The following is a 19,092-nucleotide window of genomic DNA, read 5'->3' on the forward strand; positions in this document are numbered from 1 at the left end:
AGACTTCACTGAAAATATAGCAACACAAGCAATGACCTCCCTCCTGAAGGTGGATACATTCTCAGGCCCTTCCATGCAATGCCATATTTCATATCAGTGATCCTACACATGAATTGCCCTCCTCCAAGACATCCAGAAGGGAAGCACCACACTCCACATGGATGGAGTGTCTTCACTCCAACATTTTTGTCAGGTAACAGCCACTCTTACGTTCCCAGTTGTTGCGGTGGTTGTGGCCGCCACCAGACCAGTTGGGGAGCCGCAAGCCCTGACATCAGCTGAGGTTCAATGGTGGGCCAGCTCCGAGGCATAGCATCTTCCCCCTGGGTTAGAGTGAGTACCCACAAGTGACTATATTTAGTTGGCCCATTGGCCCTCCCCTTTTTCTTTGAATATGTATTTCCACCGTTAATATGTATGTTATCTAGAGGGTTCTGTGTACCCTGACACCCCATTGGTTCTCTGTCCTTTGCCTCTCCCCCCTCCTTCCTCATTGGTCCCTTTATCGTCAGTCTGCACCCTCCCCGCACCCTGGCCCTTACTGGATTGGACTTTGTTGCTTTGTCCACCCCTTGTACCTCCCCCTATATAATAGTGGAACCCTCTGCCTTCAAGGTCTTTCACTTCTGGACCTTCTCTGGAATAAACTGTCGGAATTCTATGTGAGAGACCCCTCCTGCTCCATTATTTCTGATCGGCAGTTCTGAGACTGCTAGTGTGTGTGTGCGCCTCCACTGCACCGGTGGTTGAGAGTGCTTGCGCGAATGCCCTCGTGGTCTCGCCCGTGTGCCCCTGACGGGGGGTGGTGACTCTGGGAGAGCTGGATCCTAATGTGGGACGTTCGGGGAAGATGCAGCGTTCTCGCCAGCGACACCAAAGCGCGACTGCATCACCCAGCTGCTTGGTTTTGTCTTTTTGACTTCTCTTGCCACAAAAGACTTGCAGTGCTCTCCTGCATCCCTTTTTACCTGCTGGGCAAAAGGCCAATTGCTGGCCAGTGTTTCCATGGACTGACAAGTCAGCCAAAACAGATTTTGCATTTCAAAAGCAGCATTTATTTTTGTTTCTCTCCTTTTCTCAACTGACAGTCTTCTGGAAGCTATAAAAAATTATTTACCCTTGAAGCCATTACTTCCTCATCAAATGTGGTTGCCTTTGTACAATGCAGTTATACTCACTGTATGTAAATGTGAACAGAGCCAGAACTATAAATTTCTCCAATATCAGCCACACATCACACACAGCCTGGGTCTCTCCTGCCCCCATAATTCCTTGGAAGCCATCTCCTAGCAAACATCAGGACTGCAGACACCAGAAGGGACTCTCAAAGGCCTCAGGTTCAGTCTTACAGAGAGAGGTGGGGAATACAACACCTCCAGATATCCAGGGCACTGGTTGAACATGAACAAGCCAGACATTATGAAACACTGGACAGAGTTTTTCTACAAAAATACTTGTTTTCCCCTTGTTCTTCTAATCCAATTATTTTCCCCACACATGGAACAAATAATTTCCAAGGGGTTGGAGAGCTGTAAGAGAGGTTCAGAAGTTAATCCTAAGTACTGGTAAAAATACCAAAAGATTACCAGCAAACAGGCACTTCAGTTCCCCCCTTCTCTCCTTGTTCCCTCTTGTCTTCAAGGCAATGCTGGCATCCTGCTGAAGTGCCATTTTAGCACATCATATTCCAACTGTTGTTTTCACAGATAATGCAATCTATAAAGCACTAAACAGCGCAAACCTGATGCACCCAATAAAAACCATACCGACACCTCTTCGTCTCCAAGAAAGGTAGCTCAGTCAAATTCTGCCATAACAAGCATCAAGGAAAATATTTTACTTTCAAATCTTTTGTCACCGAGTCCCCACATCATAGGTAACGCACTAATGAAATGGAATGAATTATCAAGTGATGTTCCATCAGTGTGCTGACTGTACTTTTAACAAAAACATGGACAAAGATAACATGGGCTATGAGGTACATTCAGATTTTATCAGAACAATAACTAGAGCACTCCAAAATCTCCACATTACCCTTTAGCATTGCCCTGTAATCCTATGAAACAGTGTCTACTTTATGCTTGGAATACCCATATTCCAAAGGAAAATTTTTATTATGAAACATAAGTTTAAAAAGAAAAACATGACTATTTTTCCCCAGTGTCCTACACAGACAGTTGAATAATTCATATTTAAAGAAGAGCCATGGATTTTGCTTTTTAAAAAAATTAATTGTATCTATAGAACTTGCAGCTGGTAGTCTACAAGGACAGACCTTATCAACACATGAGAAGACACATCCCTGAAAATACTAGAACTTTAGAGCTAGAATAGCACAGGAAGTTGTTGTGGAAAGCTGATGACAGTTTTGTTGTTCCAACACCTGGACTAGATTTTCAGTAATAAGATAATAAGAAAGAGAACACTGATCTGGATTTTTCAAGTTAATGGCGGTAATATCTTGCAGCTGAAATTGCACCACAGACTGAGCTGGGATTCTCCTCTTGTCCTCCAGTGCTAAACCAAAGCAAGCGAACAAAAAGATTTCTCATTTCCACGGTGAGAGGACCATCTGCTGCCCAAGTAATAACCCAAAATAAAACAGTCCTTCAGGCACTGACGGAACTCACCACTGCAAGCAGAGATGCCTTACATAAGGCATGCCCTTCTATTTTTTCCTTTTTCTTGCTGGCTGTGCAGCTTTTCAGTGCACCCAAAGGCTGTTTTATTTCCCAGACTCTCTTTAAGCAGAGACAATCTCACGTGAGAAGTGTAAGTCTTTAAGGCTAACATTACAATCCAAGCAGAAGAGTAAGTCATGCAGAGAAACGATTTTCGAAGCTTTGACTAATTTTAAATGACACATTCATTTCTGCAATTTTCCTGCTATAAGCACATGAAGAACCTCATTCTGCATGCCACTGAACCCCTCAAATACCCTCAACAATCCATGAACATCTGGAGTCCGAATGAATGCAGAATTAATCCCTAAGGCTGGACAGCAAAACAGGTCAGGAACCATCCCTGCTTTGAAAGTCACTGTGGAAATCTTGCAGCGGGCACTGAAATCAGGCTGCACTTCACTAGTGGTTTTGTAACATGTTTTCTTTTCAGACCAGTTTGCCTTAACCAGTTCTTGCCCACACTACAGCACCGGTATAGCTGTAAGTGCAATGACCTGAACTATCCCAATAAAACCTACAACACATAGGTCTATCCATCCCCAGTACCAAGGCATTCCTATGACATTCTAACCAGATTCTTAGCACCTTCACTCTCCCAAGAGTCTTCAGAGGGGCTGATGGTACTCAGCTCCTTGGGCTTTTAAGCCCTTCCTTTTCCTTCCACTGCTGGGGGCGGGGGGGGGGGGGTGGGGTGTGGATAAAACAAACAAACAAACAAAAAACTAATAGAAGGAAAAGAAACAAAGAGTCAATGACACACACATGCTGTCCTACACACACACACACACCCCCAAACAGAGGAAAAAAGCAAGGGAAAAGTAAAGTTCTACAGGATGCTGATCTGGAATGAAATGGAATTTGGAACAGGTAGTCATATTTGGCACTGTCAGCAAAAGCTTGTGAGTGGCCCGGTGATTCTCTGAGCCTTAATGCCCTTTTATACTTGTCACTTAAAAACGTCCCCGGAAAGTTCAGCTGTGCTGCTTCTGACGTGTTTTCCCACTGCTGCTGAATGGACTTGATTGAGAGATACATTCCGTTCCCTCCCAATTCCATTAAGCACTAAACAATAAGGACATATTCCATTTGGCGTTCAAGTAGCATCTTTATGGTCCATGCAGATCCCTTTAAAAACAACCAACATAAAACAGAACTCTCTGTTGGAGAGCATGGAAATTAAAAACTGTTGGATCTCCCAAATCAACTCCTATGATCCTCAGGCTGAAGGCTGGATTAGAGGGTCCTCACATGGTTCTAGCTGCATTCTCAGTACACCACTTTTATGAAGAAACCAAAGTTGTAGAAATTCCTCCGGCATGGCATGGAATCCGGAGTCAGGCAGGACATTGTCATAGTAATGATGGCTGATAAACTTCCCATGCAGGTCCACTGAGAACGGCCAGAAGCCGTAAATTGTTACTTCCTCACACAGCCCAAGGGCAGCACTGACCAGGAAAAGTCCTGTGGAAAGGCGTTTGGCGTGAATACCTTTGCTTTTCCAGAACTTGCCGATGTCCCGCAGGAAGTTGGGGTTGGCAAAAAGGACTGCCTGCTTGGCACCAAAATCCTCCAGGGTGTAGTAGACGCGGAGGGAGGGTCCTGTCCCTGTTTTCATGGAGAAGGCTGGCATATAGATGTAGCTGTGGTTATAGACCTTCACACTGTCCACAAAGGCTTTTCGGGACCACAGCAGATTCTGGAACCTGGAAAATCACAAGGAAAAATGAGTTGGTCACACACAGGTTTTCCCAGATGTTTCACAATCCACCTAAGGGCGGCTCTTCATACGTGTATTTACAATTCACTGCACACCTTTTCTGAGCCCAGAGAAAGTCCACACAAACTTCTGGCTCTCTGACACTGCCTCTCTTTTGAAAACAGGCACCTGAATAGACAGTTGAAAACTATCTGGTATCCTGCTAACTCCAAAACCTTTCTGGTTTCATCTTTCTAAAAAAACCCAAATGAACACTGACAATATTCCATAACACTCAATCCTTTTTAGCAATATTTTTCATTTGTCCAAAAACCAACTTAGATTTTTCAGGTACGGGAATCTGTAAAAGAAATTTTCAAATCTTTGTTCTTAAAGGCAGACTGGAATAAGACCCCAAATTAGATTAAGAGGGCGAGGTATATGTACAGATTATTTCTCTGATATGAAAACAGCATATTACAATTTATTTGTCAATAGTTATTTGCTAATGGCTGTTTTATTCCTGATGTTTGACTGACAAACTACTCCATAACCAGCATCCTGGACTATAAACTTTCCTGGCCATATGTTTCCTCCCCACCTTTATCACTTGACAATATCCAAAGCCTTCAGAGAGTGCAAAGCTTAGTACCCAAAAAACAACTTCTGCACAAGCCTCACACACTCCTTTCATTGCAGCTGGGCTTCTCCCCTGCATGTGATCCCTAATTTTTTCCTCAGCTCCCAAATGCCCATCTTGCCTTTGTTGCTGCCTCCTGTCCCTGTTTCCTGCAGCCAAGGCAGATGTGTCATGACTAATTCCCTAGTTACACGCCAGAAGAGTCAGAAGAAGAAAGTTAAGTCAGCAGCACTGGATTTTTTTCCCTTTCTCTTATGCAAGCAGAAATAGGTATAATAATATGTTTTTAAATGGTTATAAAGAGATCAGTTTTATGTATAAACCTCTTTGAAACTAACAAGAATTACACAAACAGGTTTAAATAGAATGCCAGATGACCTCAAGAATTATCAAACAAAATTTCAGCTGAAATGACTGAAAACAAAAAAATCCGAACAGCTTCAACAGCATTGAAATGTCTCATAATATATGCCATGTCTTTTTGAAGTCTTTGTTTTGGCAAAAAAACCCCCAGAAATATTCTTGATAAATTGAAAGGTTTTGTTGACATTTTTAATATGCAATGTTTGGTCTCCTCATTTGCTGCAACGTTCTTGCAAAACTTCCTGCACGTGGTATTAGAATGGAGCTGGTTTGAAAACTGAAGTCTGTCTGGGTCTTCATGGCTTCTTTGCTCTGCAGATCTGCTCCTACTGCATGGTGCTATTTGCTAATGGAGACAGAGCCACTGACTTCCAAACAAGACATCAATTCAACCCCCACCTACAAAACAAAAACCAATAATTTCATAACTTATTGCATTTGGCATTCTTTTCTGTAGGAACAGCCAAGACACAGCTGAGTGTAGAAGGCCAGCCAAGACCAAGGTGCCTGGCAGAAATTCATTGTCTGCCTGTATCTATCTCTTCATGTGGGCCTCTCCCTCCATCACTATCAGACCTGTGACTGTTCCCCAAAATAAGCTTTACCATCCTCTCTTCTCAAGGAGTAGCAGGACAACTTGCAGATTATCAGATACAGGAGCTGGCTCTATCCTACCAGGCTTATTCTGTTTCCATCAGGACACTGTCACTGAGGGGGTAAAAACAAATTAAAAAAGAAATCTCAAGCTTAATACTTTCAATATGCACCTAAGTGCTCAGACCCCCAGTACCCAAACATTGTTCTAATATCCCTAATCACTTTTGAACGGTCCTAAGACCAACAGCAGGCTTTCAGTCCCCATAATTTGGGCCATTCACTGGGCATTGCAGGCTCAAACTTCCTTCCACATTAAAGGGGTGTTGAGCAAATGGCTTTATGTTGTAGGGTCTTTGCACCTTGGCTGAGGAAAGGCCAGAGACACATTCACTGTCACTCCTGAGTACCATGTCCTTTCCCACTTAGAACTAGTCCACAAATTTTACTTCAGAGGGCAAATAGTTGTGGTTATTCTCAACCTGCACTTTCCAGCAAATTTACCATTCTTAGAAAAAACCCACGCAGCTCAGGGCGAACACATTAAAATTCCTCAGTCTCAGAGGGCCAGAGACTGTCTCTGAATATTCATTTGCTATCATTGCCACAACGTGTTGGCAATTCTTCTGGATAAATCTCCCCAAACAGGCAATAAAGTAACAAGAAGTGAACAGCAGACCCATGAGAGCGGTGCATGGGAGGGACTCCATGCAGGAGGGACAGCTGCATTTGTCACCCTACTGCTAACTGTCCTTCAGGAGCACCTCCTGGAAACCCATGCCTCATTCCACTGATCTGGATGGCAGTGCTGGTAGGCATCCTGCCCAGTTCAGCAGATGGACATTATACAGGTGGCCAGGAGCCCATGGAGAAACATAAAACATGCTGATTATGGCTGGGCTGATGGTCTAAAAGCCAAAAAGCTGCTGCCCATCTTGAGCACCTCATGAGGGGACATATTAGAAACAAATGAAAATTTCTGTTTCCTATTTGTAAAACTGGGAGCGCTCTCCAGCATTCTGACACTTTACAGGCTGGATAGAAGCTGAGAAATCTGGGGACAATTGCTGAGCATAAGCAAGTTTCTAGAGATGGTGCTGGAAGCTCAAGTGTGTTTTCCTTTAACTCCCAATCCAGACAGGGAGTCCTGCAGGCTTTGAAGGTACCATATTGTTGGGGCCCTCCCCCCTGCCATGTAGTCCTGGGAGAGGGGCCCTGGGGGGTGAGACACGGGGTTTCCCTGCCCCTGGTCAGCCTAATTCCCCATTGGTTGTTTTGTGTTTCCCTGCGTGGGCAAGGACCCTCGGGTCCCGTGATTGAGCAGTTCCTTGGCAGACCTCCGGCCATGTGGCTGGAGAAATAAACATCTCTCTGAAACATTTATCAAGAATCGGTCCATATATATTTCTTTCCACGGGCCTCGTTGTCTGATACATCGCGTTGCAGTATCCGCACTGTAACACTGTACCACACCCATCCCAGCAGGCAGCATGAAGGCTACTCCATGCTTGACAGAGAGACCAGGAAGGCTTTTCCCCTCAAGCTTTGTAGTCCCCACAATGCACGGCAACGTTTGTCTCCTGCTTGTCCTGGCATAGACACCGCCAGCCTGGTGCAGCCCTTGCATCCACATGGACACAAATGCTTTCATTTGTGCCAATTCTCACCCAGGATGAGGAACTGCTGCTTCCTGGTTAGTGCTGGCATCTACTGAGCTTTCAGTCCTCTCAGTGGCACAGCCCAGAAACTATGCAGCTCCACCACACACACACAGAGCTTCCAAAGAAATGCACCAAATGATCTAGCCCTTTGCATAAGAGTGCATCTCGGGCAATGTTATCTTCCCAACACAGCTTGGAGCAAGAAACAGCTGAATTGCTTTCAGGGTCCTCCCCTGACCTTCTGCAGCCAAGCTCACACAAATGTGTGGTGGGTTGCTAGCACTGGGATAAAACTAGAGCTGGAATCTTCCAAGCCCTGAGCTGTTGCTGCCTGCCCGAAGGGGCTGCCCTCCCCCCCCCTCCCCCCTCGACACTGGCCAGACAAGCCAGGACCTGTCCCTGCCATGCGCTCTGAATCCCCTTTGTTCTAAGTGTGGGTAAAACTGAAAGTAACTCAGACTCCACCGAAACAGAGTCCAATTGGCTGGTTATCCCGGGTCCACCCCTAGTTCTCCCCTTTCCCTTCCCCCGAATAAAAGATGAGCCGAGCGGGCTCCGCCCGCTCTTGCCTTAGCTCTCCTTTGGTTAACCGCTGCTTCTGTGTCTTTCTCGGGAAGGGAGGAATAAGACAAACAGTATTGAAGCACAAGCTAGAGCTGTATTTCTGCCTCTTTGCTTCTGCTCTTGATAGTAGCTTTGCAGCTATCGCTGCGTTTTGGAGCTACTGAAGTGCCAGATCGCCCGTGCAGTCTCTCTAGGCAGCTCAGGGCTTTCTAAAGCACTGAACTATGAGCCTGGCCGGCTAAGTGTGCTGTGAGAATATTTACACTGAGCACCACCTGGAGACTCCATGAGCAGCTTGGGAATTTGCAATGATGTGTTCCAGCAGCTCCATGGCAGCTCCACAGCCCAGAGAGGCATGAGTGACTGAACCCTGGTGAAAACAGATCACAGCAGATCACAGATACAGACACTTTTATTTCCACTGCACTCATCAGTGGACAGTGAACAACTCAAATCATCAGCACCACATTTTTCTTTTAGGTTCCTAGGAAAGATAAAACCAGCAACTTTCAGCAGCATATGGAGGCAGAGCTGCACAGATATCAGAGAAATAATTTCCTTGCTACCAGCTGGAGAATTCCCTCAAATGCTCTGCTCCACTTTTCCAGAGAGAAAGATTCATCCAAGAGAAAACTGCCATGGCACATTGTCATGACAGAACAATCAAAGACTTAAGAGCATTAAGTGTTTTGGGTTTTGTTTTTAATCTGTTTTTAATGTTCTTATTGATGTTCTTTAGCAGATATTCAGGGACAGGGCTTCTCTCTGGTACTGAGAGACAGTTCTCAGTAACCACAAGGAATTTGCCGCAGTGACATTGAGCTAACCCTCTTGTGGATAATTATGGCAGCATTCTCTTGCATCTTGGTTTCTCTTTGATCTCCCCAGAGAGTCACTATCTCATGCATGTGACAATATCCCAGGCACTGACTCTGTTGGCATCTGCAAAGTCACAAGTTCAGCATTCTGGATTAATTGGGAGTTGACTTACCAGAGAGGAAAAATAAAATAATGAGAGGAACAGCTCAAATGCCAAAGAAATAGTGTATTATTTTAAAATTACGATAGATAAACCTCAAGGGAATAGAGCAGAAGGTGTAAAGACTTATGTTTGTCATGTCCCTATGACAAACAATAAGCTCACAAAAATGATTTAGATAATTTGATGTCAGCATTAGCCAAGAATGATTTAGCAATTTGTTGAAGCTGTTGGACTCTGCTTACAGCTGGGGTCATAACAAGTCAGCTTGCAAACGCACATCTGAGCCTCCTCTGCTGCGACAGAGGGGTTGTATTGCACTCATTTCTCGGAGTGCTTTTCAAACAGCAATGCCCTCCTCAGTGCCCTGTGCTCTCACTCATATCAGGCTCTTCTTGATGATCTGCCCCTCTGGGGCTTATGCAGACAATCTTACTGACACACAGACTGTGTCTCAACAAATTGTTTCCATGTGCTCATTCCCCATGTGGGCACTTCTGGCATGCATTAGGTGCAAGGTAAACTTTCTACTTGTCTGCACAGGGAGCCAGAATTGAGCACTTATAGCACTATAAATGGACCCCCTTTCTTATTTTATCCCAGCTTTCCCAACTACACAAGCCACCGCTTACTCACCTTAAGGACAGCTACCTGACTTAAGAATCAATTATAATCCCATTAAAGTCAGTGGCACAGCCAACTCTGATACCCAGTGCTCTGTCTAACCTCATTTCAAACACCTTCAGCAGGAGGGATTCTCCCCAGTTCTCACTGTGAGTCCCTCGACAGGCACCATGGTCACCCAGCTGAGAGTTCGTGGCATGGGTGAGGTGATGCTACTCCAATATTTTCTTTCTGCTTTGCCCTTCTTCCCTGCTGGCTCTTTATGGACCAGATCCTCGCTCCTCTCAGGGAGTGACTGACTCCCAAACTCACTCCAGTTCATCCCTTCTGTTCATCCTTCAGCCTGCTGAGACCCCACACTGCTTCTTCTTATGGACAGGGGCTTCCAACCTCAAAGACCCTGTTCTTCTCTGTCCTCTCTGATACCAATAATTAAAGACAAATTTGCCTCATTCTCCTTTTTATAAACCTTTTGAATGGTGTTTTCCAATGCAGGGATTCTGGGTACTTCCACCATCATCTCCCAATACCCAAAAGAAGGAAAAAACACTCTTTCCAGTGACTTTCTGGGCCAATCTGTTTCTTAATGACACACTGTCCTTAGCACATTACCTTCAGAATAATTTGATGCATTCAGAAAGTCCAGTTACACATGGCAGAAGGAAGTTTTAATCCCCATGAAGAGGTAGACTCCTTTTCTGACTGAATTAAGTATTAATTAGAGCTTTTTTGAAACCTCCACCCATTACTGCTCTTACTCTGTGGCCCTGGAAATACTATATACAGTGCAAAGGGAAAGCTGACAGTTTTTCAATAGAAAATAGAGCTATCCTGTACAGCAAAGCAATGAAACATTAAAATCGGTGTTCACTGGTATTTTGGGACTGTGTGTGATCTTTATTCTGCCAACTCAAATTAGAATGTGCTTTTAATAGCTACTCTTTCCAAAACCAGCAGAGCTAAACATCGATTCTTTCTGTTATCTGACAGCTTGGATCTTAGCTTTCAGAAGATGAGCTGCTCATCTTAGTTTGACTCTTTGAAAATTGTGGCTGCTGTAGTCACACACAAGTGGAAATAATATTAAAGGATAGGCAGAACAGCATGGATGCAAATTACTTGTATTGTTAAAATGGCTGCCTGGTATTTCTAAGTCTTCTGAATAGTTCCAAACTCTTACAGCTGGAAGTCAGCAGGGTGGGAAAGTAGGAGAAGCAATGAAATCAGCTAGGAAAAACCCAAAACAACACAGAACTAAGTCTAATATCTTTGGCATTTTATTTCACTGGACTGCATGCCAGAGAGAGCTGAGAAGAAACATAACCAGAACACATATGTCCTCAGGTTTTAATGGAAAAAGAATCACAGCAAAGCCCAGACAGAGACTTTAGGAGATTTACCTTGGATTAAGATGGTATCCCTAACACTGTCTGCTGTGTCTTTGGGACAGCAACCAAACAGGAACAGAACAGAGAAGCATCTCCTGCACACCTGGATCTTTCACTCAAATACATTCCAGACACAGGTCCCTGTGGATCACTGCCCACAGAACCACTGCAGAAACACAAGGCTAATAACATTATGCCTTCCTGATTGTGCTGGCCTCCTGTGCTTTGCAACCCAAGTGTAAAACCTACCAAATGATTGCAGTTATTGAAAGACCTATTCATAGCTGAGAACACTTTTGCTGAGTCTTGAGTTTTCTCTTTATTGTCATGACATCCTTCACACATTAATAATTTGCAAATATCAGTGAAGGTGACATTCAACTGTATCATCTCTTCAGCCTCTTAGAGCTCTCTCTCAAAAAAACCCCCAAACCTTGAAAGAGAGAGGAAAACAGCAATGTTTGAATGTGTATTCTTTTAAAAGGTGCTCTGTGCTACAAAAAATATAGACTGACTGAAATTATTTAAAACAGTAAATGCTTCAACAGGGATTATGGCAAGAACTGTAACTAGGATGGGCTCTCTTTTAAGTATATAAGCACCCTTTTTAAACTTTAGTACATGAATCACTGGTGTTCTCTGAGATCAACACAGCTGCAGCACAGATCCCTATTAAACACTGTCAACTAAAAGCTTGGTAAGAAAATCAGATGTTCAGAGCCCATAGGAATATGTGGTGAATCTAAAATATTTTAAATCAGGTAAAATAAATTCACATAACTCTAAAATACATAAAAGAAGATCTCTGTATTTTTTTCTGTAAGCTGTTTCCACTGGGCAACCTAAGGGAACAAGCACTGCAATTGAGCAAGGTACTAGTGGCCACCTGAGTATAAACAGAGGAGGTGACAAATTGCTCTGGATCCAAACATGAAGCTCAAATGATAGAAAAAAGAGAGAAACAAACAGCAGTTAAACAGCCAAGGAAGTTTCTTCCAGTCCTTGGCACATAAAATCTCAGGCCATTAGTAAAGTTCCTGGAAATAAGCCAGGAAGATCCGAACAAGCCCAAGGACTGCAGCTATAGATCTTCAGAACAAAAATACCTTCCTTCCATCTGATATCAATTTACAGCAATCTCAGTCCTGTTCAGTCATGCCTGGAAGCATTAGATGCTCCCTAAGGCTTCCAGCAGGGTCCAAGGTGTGTTGATTGCTGCACACTGGGTCTTTGAAAGTCTTCCTTCCCTTCTGCAACTCACATACAGACCTCTAAGGAAGACTAAGAACAAAACCAGTATATTTTCAACTGCACATCCAGTATTTTCAGCTCAGATTTCCTGATACTGGTGTAGTTTGTCAATGCAGTAACCCCAGTGAATCTTACTTCCAAATATTTGCCTAATCTGTTATCCTCTGCATCCTCCTAACCAATTATTTTACCAATACTTTCCCTCTTACTTCATGATTGCCTCAATCCCTTTGTCAAGAGCCTTTTAAAAATTCAAAAATACTCTGCCTACTGGATATCCACATGCACCTCATCAAAGAACCTCCAAAGTTTTACAAGAGCACATACATTTTCCAGGTGTTCACTAATATTATCTTCTACTATAGTCTCCACCAAATCAGCTGGAAGAGATGTCAGGCTTATAGATACACTTGAGCTATTTTTAATTTGGAGTATTTTTAAACACTGATCCCATTTCTAACACCCTCCAGTCTTCAAGTACCAAGGTAGTTTCAGTGAGGAAGTACACACACTACTCTTCTTTCATGGGTGAGCCCAGTTCTGCCTATAAATTCACATCCATCCTGTATCTATACCATAAATTCACTTATAATTATCTCAGTCTCAGTCTGATGAGCCTCCCCATGGGCACAGGGGATGATCTCAGTGTCTTCCACAGTGAACAAAGATGCAAATAATTCATACAGCCTCCCTTTTATAGCCTGTTTTTTATAGCTGGCCATCAACTAACCACACACACAGAGCAGGTGGGGGTGGGTGTTTTCTGCTGCTTTTTGGCTTATGCGGTCGCTGGAAAGAGGTTGTAGCACTACACTTTCATTCCTCGGATTAGTTGTTCTTGGAAACTTTTTCTACCTGCCACATAGATAAAATATTTAATCAGCCAGAGCTTATTATAGATTCAATTTCCTTTGGAAACAGCTCCAGCTTTTGGTAGGATGTTTCTCCGTTTCCATTAATCTCCTTTTTCTCTGTCCTTTAGTAATGTCAACTTCCTGTTACCTTTTCTTAAGGATTGACAGATGCTCCTGGCACTTTGTCCAGTATGATATCCTTAGGAGAGTCCATTATGTTGGGTAGATCATCCAGATGAATTTTCTAAGATGCTTCTTGGTGTTTAAGGCTGAGAATGCTGCTTAAACTGCTTTTCAACACAGTCAAACTGCCAAGGTTTCCCCTCAACTCTTAGTACTGCCTGTACCCAATTTAAATTGCTATAGCTGCAACACTCTTGACCAAAATAATAGAATAGAATCAAAGTACAGATAGCTGAAATATGCTGGAGCTTTTTTCTAATATCTCCAACTATTTTGATATCTGTGCAAGTTCTAGTTTCTACACCTTTTTCCCCCTCACTACCTTCAATTAAAGGAGGCACAATGTAAAAGAAGGAAAAAGCAACCATTTTTTTTAAGGTAGCAAGAAAGAAGTGCTATCTGCTAGGACAAAGGGATACTTTTGAAAGCCACAGAGTACTTTAGAGCCCTCTATGCACTGCCTGAGGAAAGTGGAGCAGAGCATTCAATTTCCTGTTTCGCTTAGTTTCCAAATGCCAGTGAAGATTCAGTGGCAGAGATATTTATATTATTTAGGAGCAACTTGATAATTGTGGTTGGTGGTTTTCCCCTATCACACATATAAAGATGCTATGGCTCCTTTTTTTATATAATATGCCATAACTCAGATGTGGCCCCCCCTTCTCACAATCTGAAATACCATGCCAAAATACCTTTCTCCCTTTTGCTCCCTATCTCAGGGAATGGTCAATCCCAATGAATTGTCAGAACTGGATGGAGCTTGACTGCAGAAGACAGCATTGGCACTTCTTTCAGATTCAGGCAGCACAATAATAAGCTCCTTTAATGTTTAGGGTATTCTGAATTACAGTAGAAATTCTATCAAAAAACTTCTGACAATCACATTAATACTAAATAAGTTCCACATGCTTATGTGATTACAATAAACACCAAAGATACAAACACAGACTAAGCCATTATTTTAAAGTATTACAGACTAATCAAACAGGAACAAAGCTACCATTAGTGCCTTGACTCCCCAAAGCAGCAGTAACATATTACCTAAAAAAAATTTAGATGTGAACCTAAAATCCAGGCTGAGGGTATTTTTGAGGGAGGAGGGAGGTGTGGTCTGGGGTCTACAGCACAACTCAGACATAGGAAAAGAGAGTGCTTTAAGGGCACCCATTAGAGAAGGCCAAGGTATTTTTCAGATGAGTCCAAATTGCAGGTTTGAAAGTAGCTATAAATGTCAAGTCCATCAGCAGCTCCAAAGAACCTGAGGTTGGCCATGAATTACTGGAACAGTCACAGCCATAAACACCCCCTTGAGGAATCAGTCACACAGCCAGACGACTTCCAAATACTGGAGGGGCCATTCAGGGATGATGCCTGACAGACCTTTACATCCCCAGCAGCTCAGCACACATATTCCTAAAGCAGCAACTCAAACAGCACAGTGGTGAAATCCAGCTCCATGTTTTTACAGACAGGGGCCAGGATAATTTTTCCGGTGATGTGCAACATTGGGAAGCTCTTGCTGAGGTTTTTATCCACATGCTTTGCCCAGATAATGATTTTTAAAACAAATATAGTTTTTAACAAGAGACATATCTTTATCTGAATTTGTCGCAGGGCCAGAATTTCCCTTCCTTAATCTGCTACTCCAGCAAGCCACAGAGCGCAGTGCTGCTCTGCTTCACCAAGCTAGGCAGTAACCTTACACACTCCAGTAGATCCAGCACTTTGCTTGGAATACCAAGTCCTTTTTAGACTGGTCTTACTTGTTCTAAAGATCAGACCATTTTTTCTACTTTCCCCCACAACTACATTTTTATGTTAAAAATGACCAACCTAAGAAGTGCTGTCAAATGTGATGAATCCTTTATTTTGAATATACTTTGACACAGAGTAGAAATACGATCATAAAGATCCTGTCTTGAATCTTTAAACTGACGCATTTCCCCTGGTATCAGTGGATGTACACCAACTTTCATCAAATTAGGATATACCTCAGTCTTGGTGATATCATATGCCAGATACTTAAAGTTTCAGGGACCACTGGCACACTGCATTATTCAAGAAGCATGCTGTGAACATACAACTAAAGACAATGACATCATCTGGATGCATAAGGCTATGGAGATGATTCATTCAGCATAATCATTTGTATTCCTGAACAAGGTTTAATGTACCAGGAAAAATGAGGGATGGCAGCAACTGTGCTGGAGCATGAAGTGAGAAAAATAAATGGAGCATTAATGCTCTGACAAAAACAGTTTTGTGTGTTGTGTTCCAGAAGCCATTCCCAGTTCCATTTCCAGCTTAATGGGCCTAGGAGCATGCAGTGGAAAGTGAAACAATTTGCATGAGGGCATGCTAGTGTGCCTGAGGAAAGCCAGTCAGTGGAAGCACTTCAGCCAGTACATGCCATCTCATTCCTAGCTTGTTTTTCCCAACGCCACCTCTGCATTCCCAAGTGCTGGAGCACCAGGTACACTGGAGGCAGATGATGACCTAGCTCAGCTGCATAAACCAACCTCCCCAGGTCCCTTGGGTAAGCCCAGCAGCTGGATCTTTTTCAGCACAATCTAACTCCAATTGTTTGGGAACAGCTCATTTTCATGTAGCAACGCTTAGATTTCCCCAATAGTCAGAGAGCAAAGGATCACCTGGGTTTAGGGTTTCTGCTAGGGCTGGGTTAGGGACAGGTGTTCTGGCAGAGCAGGGATGCCACAAGGGAACCCAAGGAAGAACAGAGAGGATGCAAAAGGCTGCTTGGAAATCCTGCAGTGTCAGCATTGTAAGAGATGCTGACTTCAGAAGGCTCTTTACAACCTTCCAGCAGCCCTGAAATGCTTCGTAACGTCCTGTAACTACCTACTACAAAGCCTGGGATAAAGAATCAAATGCTAGACTGTCAGATGCTGAAAAAACAAACATAAAATGAGCAGAAGAAATTAGGGATATCACCAGTGGCCTCTTGCCTCTAAACTATGATGATATTTGCTATATAAAAAAGCTCACAGATGATCTTAAGCAGCCATCTGCGGCTATACTGCAAAATCTATGAGTAGATTCACAATTCACTCTTGACATGGAGAAAAATTTCTTGCTCAGCCCAGATGCAGAGAAAATTTTTCTTTCAAAGTCAGATGTATAGACAACTGAGCGCAGCCACACCATCTTCTAAAGTGTCGAAACCTTGTTCTAAAAATTCTTCCTGAGAGAACAGCAAGAATTTGTACAAGTTCCCATTTTCAGGACAACGGTTTTGTACAGCCTTCCTGTGTAACAGCTGGGGACACAGTGCTGTGATACTGCTGAGAAACGGATTGTCCCCTTTCCATTCAAAAGGACCTTGAAGCCAGCAAAAGAGCTAGATTCCCAATTGCTCCAGATACTGCCTGCAGGAAAAAAGCCAGGGTGAGACCACTGCAGGCTGGGGACGGGGCAGAGCAGGGCTGTATCTAGCTGTCAGCTCAGGGAGGAAGGACCCAAGGAAGGACAGTAACTCAGTGCCTCGCTTTGAAGGATCACAATAACATATTCCTCACACTCACAGGAGGGGAGGGAGTATTGTATAATACTTTTTACAGCACAATTTGTGCACTGTCCACAGTTTTTTCACTTTATTTTTACATTTACACTGACTATAGTGCTATAGGCTTTCACATGCTTTCAACTTCCATATGTGTACAAGCTCCCTCTTAAAATATCCTGCTTGTCATCCTTCTGAATTACATTTCCTTTGGGGAAGCTCCCACAAGATTCAAGTAACCACCTTCTAATTTACAGTCCTGATTTGGAAAAAAAGCCCTCAACTTTCTTCTGCAACATTCTAACACTTGAGAGCATGTTTAATTTTCAGATATAAAATTAGCAGCCCATTCCCTCCACATAAAAACTTCATTAAAAAAAAAAAAATCATCGCCATGTTTGAAAACAAATTATGATAAAGAATAAAAATCTAGGATCACAATATTCAAACCCACATTTAAAAAAGTTATGTTACCAGTTCAACATTTCTAAATATACAGCAATATTTTAAATAAAGCTCCCAAATAACTTAAAAACCAATTTGCAAGAAAAAACTCCCTATTTACATTTCTTTAACATTATCCCTGAGCATTCACAGCTAAGCCATAACTTAACAAGAAATCCAGTACATAAGAATAGCTTATTACAACCATAATGGAAGAAGTTACTTCCTCATTTTTCTTCCACAAATCCTCATATTTCAGTGCCATAAAACTTCTAAGCATCTGCACTGCTGTTTGTGTGTTTGATGAAAGATTAGTGACTGTCATTAGTGAAGTACACATTAGCTAAAAAATCAATGAAAGCGGAAGAGAGAATTTTGCTAAAGGTTTTTTACCTAGGAAAATTCTACCTGTGACCATGTCTTGGGGTGACTTTATGATGTGTATCCCCTATCACTGCTCTATGCCCAGAAATTAATTTTGTACCTTTCTGTGCCGTTAAACTGAGCCTGAGAGGGGAGAGGAAAAAAAACCAAGCTGACTTCTCAAAGCGGTTGTTCAAGGACACAGAGATACAGACTCCTCTGCTTCTAACAGCAGCAAGAGGGAAGGAAGCACCCTGCTTGCTTTCCAGCCAATTTTCCAGCTCCTTCTTTCTCCAGAGAGAGACAGAGATTTGAACTTTGTTTTTCCTGGCTTTTTCCCTTCTTCTTTTTTGGACTGTTTCAACATCAGAATACATCAGGAGAATTTTTCGTCAAGGCTCTGGAGGTGGGCCCACCACGACCCAGCTCCAAGGAGGGGGAGAGAGACTACAGAAGGACTCTGAAATTTTCCCAGGTTTCTCTCCACAGCAAGAAGTTTTATTATTTAGCATTATTATCCTTTTCCTGTGTGTTTGTTAAATAAATAGTTTTTATCTCTTTCACTTTCCTTCGAGAAAATTTCTTTTTTCCTGAAACCGGTGGGGGAGGTATGGTTGTAACCTGCCTTCTGTCAGGGGATATTTTTCCTCTAAATTTGTCCAAACTGGCACAAATAATTAGTGGCACCCGAACGCGGTGGCTCAAAGGAAAGTGAAAAAACCTGTACAAATTACATTTTGGTTTCCATTAAATTACTTTGTGTTGGGGTAAAGTCACCATGTTGGTTGAGTTAATAATGTCTCTCTGGCTTGATGTACTAATACCTTTCTTGCTGTGCAAGAAACAAGCCACAGTCCCTGAAGGGTGACCACTCAAAAAGCTTGCTTGGCCTTTAAATGCTGAGGCCCATAAATAAATAATGAAAGGACATGTGTGGAGCTGTCTATTATGCAGGAAGCAACTGGAATGATGAAAACAATTTCCCCACAGTGCAGGGAAAACACTACAGCTGCAGTTGTGGATAAAAACAAAGTTACATCAGCGCAACTTGAAAGTCTGCTTATATAGCACAAGTGCAGGTGGCCAAAGACAATGTATAAGTGTCTGACCATTCTTAACTCCCCAAGGCAATGCCTTGCCTAGCAGATGGCCCAGCCTTTTGCCTTTTCATAGTTAACACATTTCTTGAGCTGTTTAACTTCCCTTGCTCTGCAAAAGAAAAAAAGGAAAATTGCACTGTGCAAAATCATCTTTACCTTGGAGTACTTTGAGAAGGTTATGAAA

General features: G+C 42.8%; 1 protein-coding gene across 1 annotated transcript in view; it reads right to left on the minus strand.

Annotated features, from left to right (window-relative positions):
* Window positions 1-3,337: 3,337 nt before the first annotated feature.
* Window positions 3,338-19,092, minus strand: part of ST8SIA1 (ST8 alpha-N-acetyl-neuraminide alpha-2,8-sialyltransferase 1) — a 107,876-nt gene continuing 92,121 nt past the window's right edge. Inside the window, exon 5 of the mRNA XM_069003488.1 lies at window positions 3,338-4,387. Within this exon, the coding sequence (XP_068859589.1) occupies window positions 3,901-4,387 (487 nt within the window). The 3' untranslated portion in view covers window positions 3,338-3,900. The remainder of the gene's footprint in view (window positions 4,388-19,092) is intronic.

Source organism: Aphelocoma coerulescens, chromosome 1A (assembly GCF_041296385.1).
Source record: "Aphelocoma coerulescens isolate FSJ_1873_10779 chromosome 1A, UR_Acoe_1.0, whole genome shotgun sequence".
In the NCBI taxonomy this organism is placed as follows: Eukaryota; Metazoa; Chordata; class Aves; order Passeriformes; family Corvidae; genus Aphelocoma; species Aphelocoma coerulescens.